This window comes from Pelecanus crispus, chromosome 2 (assembly GCF_030463565.1).
Source record: "Pelecanus crispus isolate bPelCri1 chromosome 2, bPelCri1.pri, whole genome shotgun sequence".
Classification (NCBI taxonomy): Eukaryota; Metazoa; Chordata; class Aves; order Pelecaniformes; family Pelecanidae; genus Pelecanus; species Pelecanus crispus.
In genome coordinates, this window is record NC_134644.1 from 137,330,941 (window position 1) to 137,345,003 (window position 14,063).

At 38.9% G+C, this 14,063-nt stretch overlaps 1 protein-coding gene across 1 annotated transcript in view; it reads left to right on the plus strand.

Moving 5' to 3' along the window:
• The window catches only part of C2H8orf34 (chromosome 2 C8orf34 homolog), a 161,585-nt gene that overhangs the window by 37,814 nt on the left and 109,708 nt on the right, over nucleotides 1-14,063 (plus strand). The window contains exon 4 of the mRNA XM_075705998.1: nucleotides 8,092-8,220. Within this exon, the coding sequence (XP_075562113.1) occupies nucleotides 8,092-8,220 (129 nt within the window). The remainder of the gene's footprint in view (nucleotides 1-8,091; nucleotides 8,221-14,063) is intronic.

The following is a 14,063-nucleotide window of genomic DNA, read 5'->3' on the forward strand; positions in this document are numbered from 1 at the left end:
AAAAAGAGCTGTACAGGTAGCTGTGTCCCATAGCACAGCTTTTCTCAGGACTGTATTGTCCTAGCAAGATTTGTGGATTATTTTTTCTGGAACTGGAGCATGTGTCTCTGTTTCTTCTTCATGAAGCACATTCCCTGCTTCAAAAAGACTCAAATTTGATCATCAGGTCCACTGTACATCTCTACGGGCATATGAATTTTTAAGTCAGTCTAAAAGTAGCATGTGGATTTTAATTCACTTTCAAGAGTAAAGAGGGATATCCAGAGAAGTGGTGGTAGTCACTCATAATCTGAGTCTAATCTAACAGTCTTTGCTGGATAACAGCAATTTATGGAGATACACTGTTAGAAACAGTGGCCAAGGGTGTTGTGAGCTGTTCCTGTCATCATACTGTGTTCTTCTCTCTCCCGGTGCTTGCAGTTTAGACTCTGTGAAACGCATCAAATTACTTCCATGCCATCTCCTTAAAGATCTCAAATTCTCATTCTTTATCCCAGGTAGGGTGTGACATCATGTCACTCCCTTCATTTGTGTGCCTACTACAAGTTTCATGCTTGTTGGTCCTTAGGTTGTCCCAGGAGAGGTGCAAAGAGGAGGCTGGGCATTTTACCAGGTCACATGTCAAGCAAGGAAATAATTTATGCATCCATAATAAGACTGGACTCAAGGATCTGTCCTTGTGGACTGAAGGGCATCTAATAATCCTCTTCAACTGGTAAAGCTTGCTCTCAAGCTACCCAAGTCCCTAAGTCTAGCAGCAGAGTTTGTGGGAGTGCAGCTTTACCCACAATAGAGGAAGAGAGAATTAGGGTGTGCTTAAGGCAATTGGACATACATTGGACATACATGGCACTATATGGGATTCATTCTGAGCATGCTGAAAGAGAAGACTAATGTCATTGCTAAGGCCATTCTATCATCACTGAAAGGTCATGATGATTGTGGGAGGTTTGTGATGACTAGAAAAAGGCAAACATCACATTGATTTTGAGGAAGGGCAAGAAGGAGACTTTGGGGACTTAGAATCATAGAATCGTTTAGGTTGGAAAAGACCCTTGAGATCATTGAGTCCAACTATTAACCTAACATTACGAAGTCCACACTAAACCAATTAAGGGTAGACTAGAGTAAACCATGTCCCAAAGTGCCATGTCTACCCGTTTTTTGAACGCTTCCAGGGATGGTGACTCCACCACCTCTCTGGGCAGCCTGTTCCAATGCTTGACTACCATTTCCATGAAGAAATTTTTCCTAATATCCAATCTAAACCTCCCCTGGTGCAGCTTGAGCCCATTTCCTCTTGTCCTATCGCTTGCTACTTTGGAGAAGAGACTGACACCAACCTCACTACACCCCCCCTTTCAGGTAGTTGTAGAGAGCAATAAGGTCTCCTCTGAGCCTCCTTTTCTGCAGGCTAAACAATCCCGGTTCCCTCAGCCACTCCTCATAAGACCTGTGCTCCAGACCTTTCACCAGCTTCATTGCTTTTCTTTGTACACGCTCCAGCACCTCAATGTCTTTCTTGTAGTGAGGGGCCCAAAACTGGACACAGTATTCAAGGTGTGGCCTCACCAGTGCCAGCTACAGGGGGACAATCACTTCCCTGCTCCTGCTGGCCACACTATTTCTGATACAAGCCAGGATGCTGTTGGCCTTCTTGGCCACCTGGGCACACTGCTGGCTCATGTTCAGCCGGCTGTTGACCAACACCCCCAGGTCCTTTTCGGCCAGGCAGCTTTCCAGCCACTCTTCCCCAGGTCTGTAGCATTGCATGGGGAGCCTGTAGTGTTGCATGGGTCAAGCTTGACCCCCAGATTTCTTTGTCACCATCAACTATTACACTGGAGGCTAATAGAGAAGACATAGCCAGATTCTTCTTGAAGGTGTGTGGTGAAGGACAAGAGGCAACAAAAATTATTCTGCGAGGGTGGTCAAACACTGGAACAGGTTGTCTAGAGAGGCTGTGGAATCTCCATCCTAGGAGATACTCAAAACTTGACTGGATAGTCTGAGCAACCTGACCTCGATGGATGAGTTTTGAGCAGCAGATTGGACTAGAAGACCTTCAGAGGTCCCTTCCAGCCTAATTATCCTCTGATTCCGCTTTTATGTTTACATCCTTTCCTATTTTTTTGTCCATACCACTCTTTTAAACCTTGATTCCTATTATTTTCATGACTTACTCACCCCTGCAAATACTTGTCTCCACAACTTTTTGAAAATACATTGTGTATTTGAACTACATTTTTTTTTTTTTTTAATTACTATCACAGAGGCTGGTTTCAGCCATGTGCCTTTTTGCCATGTCTTGCTTCTCTTATTTTCTGCTAACAACCAAATTAATACTGACATTTTTTTTATTTTTTTTTTCTGGGTTTATGCCAAAATCAGTGGGTACCATATGCCCCTTCAACCACTCAGATCAGCAGAAAGCAAGCATGTTTAGAAGCCAATTATTCCTCTGTCCAGTCGTGTGCAGCATATTCCATTTGTTTTGTGCCTTCAGCTTGTACCTCAAAACATTTTTGCATGTCATTGTACATTTTTTTTCCAAAGCCTCTCCAAAGAGGTAGTAAGGTCTCATCTGAGAAACAGAATGTTTTGTGCCTGCTGAGACCTAAAGATTTACTGTAAGAGTTGTGTTTAAAACAAACAAACAAACCCCCACACCCAACAACCTAAAAAGCCCCCCAAAACTGCCAAAACAAACCCAAAATTTAATGGAGTAAGTCAGCTGTATTATGTTCTGTTGCAGAGCTTTTGTCTTACAACCATCTTGTTCAAATGATCCTGAACTTGTAAGTTTATTCAGAACTGAGAATTGTCATTTCATAGGAATCTTTGAAACATCAGGAGAATTGAGTTATTTAATTAGGAAATATTCTTCTCCTGTAGCAGAGCTGATGTTGACTGCAGTGCGGATGTTATTCCTGCACAGATATCTCTTCCTTATGCATTCAACTTTTTTACTGGAAGAATTCCTCCAGTCCCTCCTCCTGCCTGTCATGATCTCAGTCACACCTGAAACATACACACAAACTAGGAACTCTGGTATCTAAGGGATCTGACCATTTGTTTAGTGTGTGCAAAAATGTAAATAAGCAGAAGGTACTGCTGTTGTCTGGCAAGGAAGAGGCTTGAAGGTAGGGCTCCTAGTGTGTGTGTGTTTGTGTATATACACAATATATTTAATGAAATGTTTAGATGATCACATTCTGTATTTGAAGAACAACAGATTTGGAAGTTTCTAAACAGTTTGTGAAACAGACTTCTTGCTTCCCAGCTAATTACTTTTAAGAAAAATATGTTGATCTCTTCACCACCTCCATATTAAATCAGATCACAGATCATCCTTTCACTCTGCTTCAGTTCACTGTTCTCACCATATCCCATTTACAATTTCAATGTTGTGTACTTCTAATTGCCCTTGGTCAGACTAGGACTGTAGGTCATCATTCTCTTAGCCTTTTAATATTTAAGTACTCTGTAAACCAGTTTGGCTGTATTATCAAAGAACTCTAACCTGAATGCTATTGCATGATTTAAATACATGAGTAATTTTATGCTCAATAATAACACATTTTTGTTCTTTGAGATGTAAGATGGTCATACAATGTATTAATGAAATGTAGGTTTTAATGAGCAACTGGTCTGACCCTGTCTGCAAATCATGTCTTGAAAAGACACATATATGTAGATAAAAACAGTACTGATCTTGTACCATCATCCAGTAGAAAATAAAAGTCTGCTGATTTGTGACAGAATTCGTAACACGTCTGTGAATGAATCTGATGTGCATTTGTTGGGGGGGGCGTACCACCAGAAGATCAGAAATACTGGAAAGTATGTCTTTGCAGTCTTCTAAGATGATATGGGGAAATCTCAGCTCCATAAAGGGAAAACCAAAATATTTCTGTACAAATGCTATGATGTAGATGTAATAAATCTTCTGAATTGTAGGCATATAATTTCAAGAGAAAGTGTTAGGTAAATCTCTCAAATAACAGAGATGAGGTTGAGGCAGGAAATGGGATGAGGGATTTAAAATTACTGATACAATGATTTTGAGGAATGAGTGAGTATAATAAAGAAAGAGGAAGGCCAGAATATTATGAAAGGATTTTACCAAGCGTGTAGCGACATATGCATGGAAATGTTACATGATGGACTTCACACATACAGAATGTTGTGGTTTAACCCCAGCTGGCAACTAAGCCCCACACAGCTGCTCACTCACTCCTCCCCGATGGGATGGGAGGGAGAATTGGAAGGGTGAAAGTGAGAAAACTCATGGGTTGAGATAAAGACAGTTTAATAAGTAAAGCAAATGCTGTGCACGCAAGCAAATCAAACCAAGGAATTCATTCACTACTTCCCATTGGCAGGCAGGTGTTCAGCCATCTCCAGGAAAGCAGGGCTCCAAATTTTATTTCAAAATCATATGGTTTCTTCAAAAATTCTGTCCTTTGGTATTTTGAAAAATGTGGTTTTTTTTCAAATTGACATGATATCAAATTCCAGCTTGTTGAAATTTTCTGCAATCTGGAAGCTCTAAGGTTTGGTCATCTTTGAACATGGTTTTACTATATTAAATTATTGCCTGTTTGTATTTTGGTGGTACCGTGAGATTTCTGTGGTGTGGTGAGTTCAGTATAAACATGGAAAGAAAAGTCTGTCAAACTGCTAGTAGGCTAGAGTGAGTGCTGCTGTAGAATATAGTGTTGGTACACTGAAGGGAAAAGATGAGATGGCTAAAAAAGCAGGCAGTAAGGGAGCATGTGATCTCAATATAAAACAGGTGAGTGAAAACAGAGACCTTGTTATAGAATTTCTTTTCTACTTTACTAAATATTTATATTTATATTTACAGTTAGTAAGGGTTTAGAAAAAATACTAGATGGAACATTTTGTGTTTTTTAAATAAGAAAAAGGATGAGAAATACTGCAGTTGTGCTATTTAATTTAATTATGCTAGCATCTATGAATGGAAGCAATTTTTGGTCACACAAGAATTTAGATAACTTTTAATGTACATAATGGTTCCTAAACCAGGGAATTATAAATTAAATGATTGGCATTTAAAAGTATCAACAAAAATTATAAGCTGTCCGTCTGAGTAGAGGCTAGTCATACCCTAATACCTTAAGGCCTGTATCTATTTACTAGGAACCACCATAGCTCATTATTTCCATTGTCCTCAGAAGGAAATATATGACTTGTCTTTTTTGAACACAAAACAGAACCGGACTCTGACACTCTGTGGTGGTTTGACCCTGTCTGGATGCCAGGTGCCCACCAAAGCTGCTCTATCACTCCAAGAAAATATAATGAAAAAGCTCGTGACGTGTCAAGATAAGGACAGGAAGATCACTCAGCAATTACCATCACAGGCAAAACAGACTTGACTTGGGGAAAATCAGTTTAACTTACTATTGCCAATCAAAACTGAGTAGGGTAATAAGAAATAAAACCAAATCTTAAAACACTTTCCCCCCACCCCTCCCTTCTTCCCCGGCTCAGTTTCACTCCCAATTTTCTCTACCTCCTCCCCACAAACAGTGCAGGGGGATGGGAATGGGGATTGTGGTCAGTTCATCACACGTTGTCTCTGCCGCTCCTTCCTCCTCACGGGAGGACTCCTCACACTCTTCCCCTGCTCCAGCGTGGGGTCCCTCCCACAGGAGACAGTCCTCCGTGAACTTCTCCAATGTGGGTCCTTCCCACAGGCTACTGTTCTTCACGAACTGCTGCAGCGTGGGTCGCTTCCATGGGGTGCAGTCCTTCAGGAACAGACTGCTCCAGTGTGGGTCCCCCACGGGGTCACAAGTCCTGCCAGGAGCCTGCTCCAGCGCAGGCTTCCCATGGGGTCACAGCCTCCTTAAGGCACATCCATCTGCTCCGGCGTGGGGTCCTCCCCGGGCTGCAGGTGGATATCTGCTCCACCATGGGCTGCAGGGGACAGCCTGCCTCACCATGGTCTTTGCCACGGGCTGCAGGGGAATCTCTGCTCCAGTACCTGGAGCACCTCCTCCCCCTTTTTCTTCACTGACCTTGGTGTCTGCAGAGTTGTTCCTCTCACATATTCTCACTCCTCTCTCCAGCTGCAGTTGTGCCAGGGTTTTTTTTTTCCCGCTTCTTAAATATGTTATCCCAGAGGTGCTACCACTGTTGCTGATGGGCTCAGTCTTGGCCAGCGGTAGGTTTGTCTTGGAACCAACTGGCATTGGCTCTGTCGGACATAGGGGAGGCTTCTAGCAGCTTCTCACAGAAGCCACCCCTGTAGCCCCCACCCCCACTACCAAAACCTTGCCACGCAAACCCAATACTCACTCCAGCTTGCCCTTCTTCCCTTCTCCTTATTGAGGCTTCCTGTGTCTCTTTCCTCCTACTCTTGTCTCTGTAGGTCCTTTTTAATGTCTCCTTTGTCCTCCGTCTTTGAGAATGTCTGTAATTGCGGTCTAATGTATTAACTTCCCTAATACTTACCCAGGTTCCTGAGTGGGTGTTATAGATCAGAATATACTCCAGGTTGTCAGACTCTGTATAGATGTCTGGTTTGAAGATGGCTTGGTTTATGTCTATGGGAGATGGAATCATGTTCTTTATGACAGAAGGACTTAAACATACCATTGTCCCATTTCTTTACCTGGAAAACATGGCTATTGACTTAACTTCAACTTTCCCTTGTGGAGTTGATCCAGAGTGGAGCAGATTCTGTATTCACACAGAGGCCAAACAGCAATAAGGCAAATTTCTGTACGAACAGTTATTTAACACATTTTGTCACAGCTACCAGAACTCGAAGTCTGAGCATAATCTCCCCATACCATCATAAAAGCACTCTGAAATTCAAAATGATCATAAGATACCACTTTTTTTGCACGATCTGTAGGAGTCTACAAGTTTTCTTCTTAGCATGTAATGAAAATGAATTTTGTAAGCATAAATTAGTTGACAACTGTCAAAATAGTAAATAAAAATTTCAAAGCTGGCCAGGGTGTATTAGACATTATAGGCTTTGTTTTTGAAGTTATTTTTAAGTAAGTAGTTAACAACCATTGATAAATGCAACTGGTCCTTTCTGTTGGGAATGTGGACAAGGCATCGTCATCTTCACACCAGCATGTGCAGTTCTCAGCACGGTAATGCTGTGTTTGGAGCCAACCCAACAATTGCATTTGGTGGCAAAGGCAGCAGATTGTTTAGTTTGGAACAATGGCAAAAAGAACATGTTAAATTGCAGTTCAGAGACAGCATAATTTTTGTTTTCATTTCTAAAAATTGTTCAAAATGTTCACATTGGTCAATGCAGCTCTGTTCATTGTGGGTCCTACGTGTCTCAGAAATTCCTTCTCTTCTTCTCTGCCATTGTAGGTAAAGTTAGCTCAGCAGTTGAGAAACTGTTATTTTAAAATTAAATCAAAGTTTTTGGTAATAGATAATGAGTAGGAGACTGTAAGCTCAGGACTGTGCTTCCCAAAGATGGAGTTTGTTTAAATATCAGAATAAAGGTTATAGGCTGTACGACATGAACAATAGGGACATATTTTGTATTTCGTTTCACAGTTTTTATGAACTGTGTTATCTACACTTCATGATTTTTTAAAAAAATATATATAAATGTTGTTTTAAAAGCTTTATCTAAAATATTTCTTTTTTTCTTTTTGATAAAATGACTAGCAAAGGCAAAAGTACCAGTTACTCATTTTCATTTTGACATTTTTCCTTATTGACCCCTAGGACACATAATTCTATTTTTATGTAAATGAAGGACCTTCATATGCAGTATTTTTATTTCATTTTTCCATTATTGCATTATTTTTATTATTTTTAATTGTTAGTATTTATTATTCCTATTTACCAATGAATTCAGATGCAAGAATCATCCCAAGTATGCATTTGTTCATCGATGTTTTCATTTTTACTTCACATTGACCAAAGAAAATATTTCCAGCTGTTAAAATAAGAGGATAGTTAAGTAATTTCCACTCAAGGTACTTGAGCTTGTAAACTCATTGTGCAGCTTTTTTTCTACTGTAGGATTCTGAACCACCAAATCTAAACTTCATCTATATATCTGTGTATATTTAGTGCCAAGGTCAATAGAGCATCCTAAATGGGATTGGAGGACAAATCCGGAGAACCATGATTTTGATGAACTAAATCATATCCTTCAAGAGAGCAAAAAACTTGGAAAAGCCCTTGAGAATCTGTCTCGCAGTAAGTTGATTGATTTTAGTTTTTTAATGTAACCATGCAGCCTGAATTGTAATTTGGAAGTATATATCAAGAAGGTGGTCTTCTATTCAGTGAAGACCAAGCTCATTGACATCAGCAGTTACATTCCTGTTGATGAGGTTTACAGAATATCTGTGATAATTTAGCAGCTCTCCTGCTGACTGAAACTACTTCCCCTGCACCTCCTTTTTTATTACATTAGTTTTCTGCCAGTTTAGTGAGCTGAATTAGCTCATAAAGAGATCAACACAAGAGGCTGGTTTAAGGAAAACAATGGAAACATGCAGCAATGACACTGCTCCTTTGGGTGGTAGCAGTTAGATTGGATTAACCTTTGTGAAACCTTAACCTCATTGATGGAGATCAGACCTGTCATTGAAAAACAATTAGGTATTTTGTGTCCTTGACCCCAATTAATTCCTTCCAGTTTTCAAAAGCAATTCAAATAAATATTTTAAAGCATCTCAAATAAATACTCAAAAATATTGTAGTTTGTTGTTTCACAACAAATCGAAGTATTATTCCTGGAAAGACATAGTCAAACAGGAGCCGTGTTTAAAAATAGCATGCTCATGTAAGGAGTAGCTCTGAGAATTACTGATACGATGAGGAATAGCTTTTTTTTTTTCCTGTAGAAGAGAATTCTGAAGTACATTGGTGGGAGCAAACACTGCTAACAATTATCAAAGTATGAAAAGTACTCTCTGCCATGGTGCATGAAAACTAAGTATGGTGTGATCTGGGAGACATCTGAATGAGAAATATTTTCTTTCTTCTCTCATTAAATTTTATCTGTGGCACTTCTTGATTCACTGGAGAAATTGCAGATGGTGAGGTCAGAAACAGAGCTGAATGAAAAATGGAAGATCTGTTTTCTGGAGAATTTTGAGATTCATCATTGTTGCAAATTGTGTCAAATGCCCAAAGCTAGTTTGCCCAAATTCCTTCTCTCCTAAACATTTTAAGTTGATCACAACAATTATATTCTGAGCAATTTTCATACTTGTATTAATTATAGTAGTATAGTTGCAGGGCTCTTTTCAAATACATTTCTAGTAAATTGGTCTATCTGCCTCTAAGGAGCTAAACCACCTCCAGTGAGGGTCTCTGATCTGCAGACACACCATTGCCTGACCGTGTTACCATGATGGGTGTGAGTGTCATTTTCAGGCCTTTCTCCTTTAGAGACTTATAACCAAGCTTCACACAGATACACAATTTTTTTTTCAATTTCAGAAACGGTTATTTATTCACTGTCTGGAGATACAAACCTATCAGATGTATGAGTTCAATAATAAAGGACTAAATCCACTCTTCAGTCCTACGTCTTTGTCTTTCCTTGTGAATGTTGTGTAGGTTCCACTGAGCTCTGGCTTCCTTATACCTAACATACAGTTTGCAGCATTCTGTACTTCTCTTTGCCACAGAGTTTTCTAACTGGAGTGCAAAACACTGCAGCTCTTCTGGGTCCTACACTTGGACTGGAGGTGAATGTACCTGGTCAGTGTTGTTGGAGTCAGATTTTCATGGAGTTATTTCACAAATGAAACATTCTTCACTATTTCTTGCAAGTACTTGATGTTTTCTGGTGATTTACCAAGTTAATATGGAATTTTAATCCAATCCCACAGAGTGCTTTAAATCACTTGCAGCCTGATACTAAGTTCACTTTCATGAATGTGCTCTCTATTTCTTCATCCAGATCATTAATGGAAATATTGTCAGACCTCTTCATGATTCCATTTCAGATCTGACAACCAGCCCTTGAAAGCTACTCAGTAAGTGTGTTTTTTCCCACCAGATGTTCATCTACCTTGTAGTGATTTTACCTAGAATGTAGTTATCTAATTTGTTTACTGGAGTATCATCTAGGACAGTAAACAAATTCTTATTATAGCTGAAGTATTTTACACCTACTTCCTGCTCTTATCCACTAGGCAAGTTTCCCAGTTGAGAAAGCAATTAGACTGATTTGATGTGATTCATTCTTAATAAATTCATGTCAGCTGGTTCTTATCACCTTTCCTATCCATTAGAAGTTGATAAATTGTTTATTTAACAATTTTGTCAAATATTCTTGCTGCTGTCAGATTTCGGCTTGCTGGTTAGTAGTTCCCCATGTCTTCCCTTTTTCTTTTCTAAAGAAAGATATGGTATTTGCCCTTTTCTGTCCTCTCCATTCCTGAAAGACAGTTGCTAATGGATTAGGAGGTTTCTTCAGCTAGTTAGTTGAGTGCTCTAGAGTGATTTTCACAAGATTCTGCCAACTTGAGTGTATCTAAGTCATCAGAATATCTTTCAGCTTTCCGTCATCTGGCTTGCAGTTTTTCCTCTTAAAATCACTAGCGTTAAGCATCTGACCACAATTAATGCTTTTGTAAAGACTGAAGCAGTGAAAGTATTGAACACTGGGATTTCTTTGTATCATCTGTTATTTGCTTTCTTTCTCTTTGATGTAATAGTTCTGTATTTTACTTTGTCCTCCTTTCCTAGTGTATTTATAGTATCTTTTCTTGTGGCTTTTTTTGTTCTTTGATACTTGTTACTCATTTTGCACTTTAGCCTTTTTGGTTGTATCATTTAAACATTTGTATCAGATTAATCCAAAGCTGTATGTCCTGGTTTTTGTACTCCTGATTTTCAGATCATTTCAGGAAATAAATCTCTTCTGTGCTGTGATTTCTTACATGTTAGGCTGATATAAAAATTCAAAATGAAAAATGTGAAAAGTTTGGAAAAAAAGAAAAGGTATAATTTGAAAATAAATGTGGTTTTACTGTTCTCCCAAAGGTAGAATACAGATTGCACACAGAAAATATCTTAGAGGGTTTCAATGAATAGACACATCTAGAACTTTAAAAGCATAAGATATGTGAAACTCATCTGTGCTGTACCCAAACAAGCATCCCATGTGGTGAATTTTACAAAAGCCATGACAGGGTCCCATCATAGCTGTCTTCTCCAGTGTTCATGCTTGTTTTGGGCAGGCTAGTCAGTGCTTTTGATTCTGCAAGCACGTCCGTAAAGTCTATGAGTCTAATGCTACATTTGATACTAATCTTGTTACAAAGCAGTATGGGACAGGCACCAGGCTCAATAAATAGTTGAGTATGCACATGATCACAACATACTATCAACGGCTTTTTACAGCCCCCTCTCATTTAATTCTTCGTATTTTAACAGGGAAGAGTTCCACATGAAACCAGATGTTTGAAGTTAAATGAATTTTCCATCAAGTCCTGGAATTCCTTTCCGTTTTTAAGGATAAGCTTTGGACCTTGTAGTGAGTTTCCAGGACTTCATTGCCTGATATGCAGCTGACACAGTCTGTGAATTAAACTCTAGTTTCTATTGCTTCATTCATTATGCAGTCTAGATATCTGCTTTGAGACAAACCTGTGCACTTCACACAAAATTAAAACTGCCTGAAAGCTTTGGAAGGTGAGGCTCAGGCCCTTGGATGTCTGGTCTGTCCTATGTTCAGTCCTCCTAGTGATTAAAACTGAACTTCCTTGTATTTGGAGCCCTTCTTCCAAGCCCCGTCATACAGTATGTGAGTAATTCTGTGCTGCAGTAGATCTGAGAAACCAAAAGTGACTTCACACCCAATGTTAAAAGTATCTTATGAGTTTTGAGAGATTGGAGTGCATTGGAACTTGGTGATTTAAGTACACCGTTTTCCAGAGGCCTGCTAATGTGGGCAACCTGGGTTTCGTTTGCTTCTCCAATCAACTGTGTGTCACTAAAGTGGATTTTGAACTATCAAGTTTAGGGGAGATTTTAGTTTATGAAGCAACATACAGGAATATACTGCATTTCCTTTATGCATGTTTAGTTTTCTTCGATTGCAAGGTCTCTCATCTTTATTGCCATCATCCTTCTTCCTCAGCTGATCGTAAGAAAGAAAAGTTCCATGCTGTTTCAAATGTATGCTTTTGTATTTCCTCTCCTGGCCTGTTTGCCTTTTAAAGAGAGTTAAAATCTCCTGTATAGCTAAGGATCTTGCTCATGAATATGCCTGTCTTCACCCCCCATCTTCTGAAGATGGAAAAATAGATAACAAGTGATGCAAACCAGTGAACTATGAGTGTTTTGAGTGGGAAAAATGAGGACTAAATCAGCAAGAGCTTGCTGCAAAGTAGATATGAAGTTGGCCTGCTTTGTGAACAACTTTACATCTTTTATATGAACAGTTAAGGATTAGAGTGCCTATTGAAAATGTGTGCATATTGGATGTTTCAGTTTACACATGGTAACATCATTTGATGACACTTAATGTGTTCTGCTGTGAGATAGGTACTTTTTCATAATTACACATAGCCTTGCAACAGAGATAACCAACATTTTTTTAGTAATGTTTGAATCCTTGTTAAGGGCAGGTGTATACTACAAATCAGAGGGGAAGAAACAAATTTATCATGCTTTGAATTCAGTAGACATTCTAAGGTCAGAAAATGGTAGTAAGTTAACATTAACCAAAGCTATTTGGGAACCAGTCTAAGTCAGTTAGTTGGAGGAAATCCCAGAAATAATGGTATCTAGCTACCAGTAAGAAAAAAGTACTCTTTTGTTTCTTAATTTGGAAAGGGAGTAATCAATAAATAAATAATCAGTAAATAAGAAGGCCATCTGCAATCTAGTAGGAAATATTGCCAGAAACCGTAAAGAATCATAGAATCACAGAATGGCTGAGGTTGGAAGGGACCTCTGGAGGTCATCTGGTCCAACCCCCCTGCTCAAGCAGGGCCACCTAGAGCCAGTTGTCTGGGACCATGTCCATGGCTCTTGAATATCTCCAAGAATGAAAGACCTCTGAGTCCCTCCAGAGTATGTCAAGCAGTTATTTCTCATAATGTTAGAATCAGTTGATGTTTATGCATAGTTTAAGAAAGACAAACATGATCTTACCCCTTTAAGGAAAAGATAAAAGAATGAAACATAAAATCCTATGTTCTGTTTATCTTTTATGGGGATGAAGATAAGCAACAAGAGTAAAACTCTCATAACAATAAGGGTAGAACTAGTTCAAAAAAGATCAGAATGTGTTAACAAACCACTAAAATCATGTCCTTGGTTTTGTGGATGAACCTGCGAGTATGTGGGACATGAGAAGTATAATATATACATCATGAACTACTTCAATGCATTTAGCAGTCTCTGAAACACATTAGAATGGGGTTTCATTTAGAAGCATCTACACTATAGGAAGCTATTAATGATTTACATTCTGGTTTTGGAAGATCTACTTGAATGGATTGCCACTAACATTTATCAGAGACCTCTGAATTTTCCCATTGAAACTAGGCATTTCTGATAGTGATGATATAACTGTGAATGCACACCTGCATGACATGTAATTAGACTTTTATCAATTGCCTCATGAGGGGCATTGTTTTAAGACATAATACTTTAGTATTTTTTTTTCAGTCATACACAGTTGTTGATCTGAAATGGACTTTAGTCCGTAAAAATGACTTATCCATGATCAGTTGAGCATCTAGCCCTAAACGTGTTCTGCTAATTGAACCACAAAACTAGTCGTCGGTATTCTGTAGAGGATTTTTCCTTTCTTCTGTTCAGGCTGAACTTTAAAATCATGTTATTCTTGTGTGAGATCAATGTTTGTCATTTATTTTGAGATCGACATTTTTAGATAAGCTCAATCAAACCTTTAAGGAAGATAATTTTATCTCAGTACTGCAGCTGTTATCCGATACTGCCTTTGCTCATAAAATCCATTTGCTTTTAGTGTGATGTATGAGTAGTAATACAAAATAATGATATTTTCTGAGATTGAAACAGGAAGAATGTGAACATAATTATTA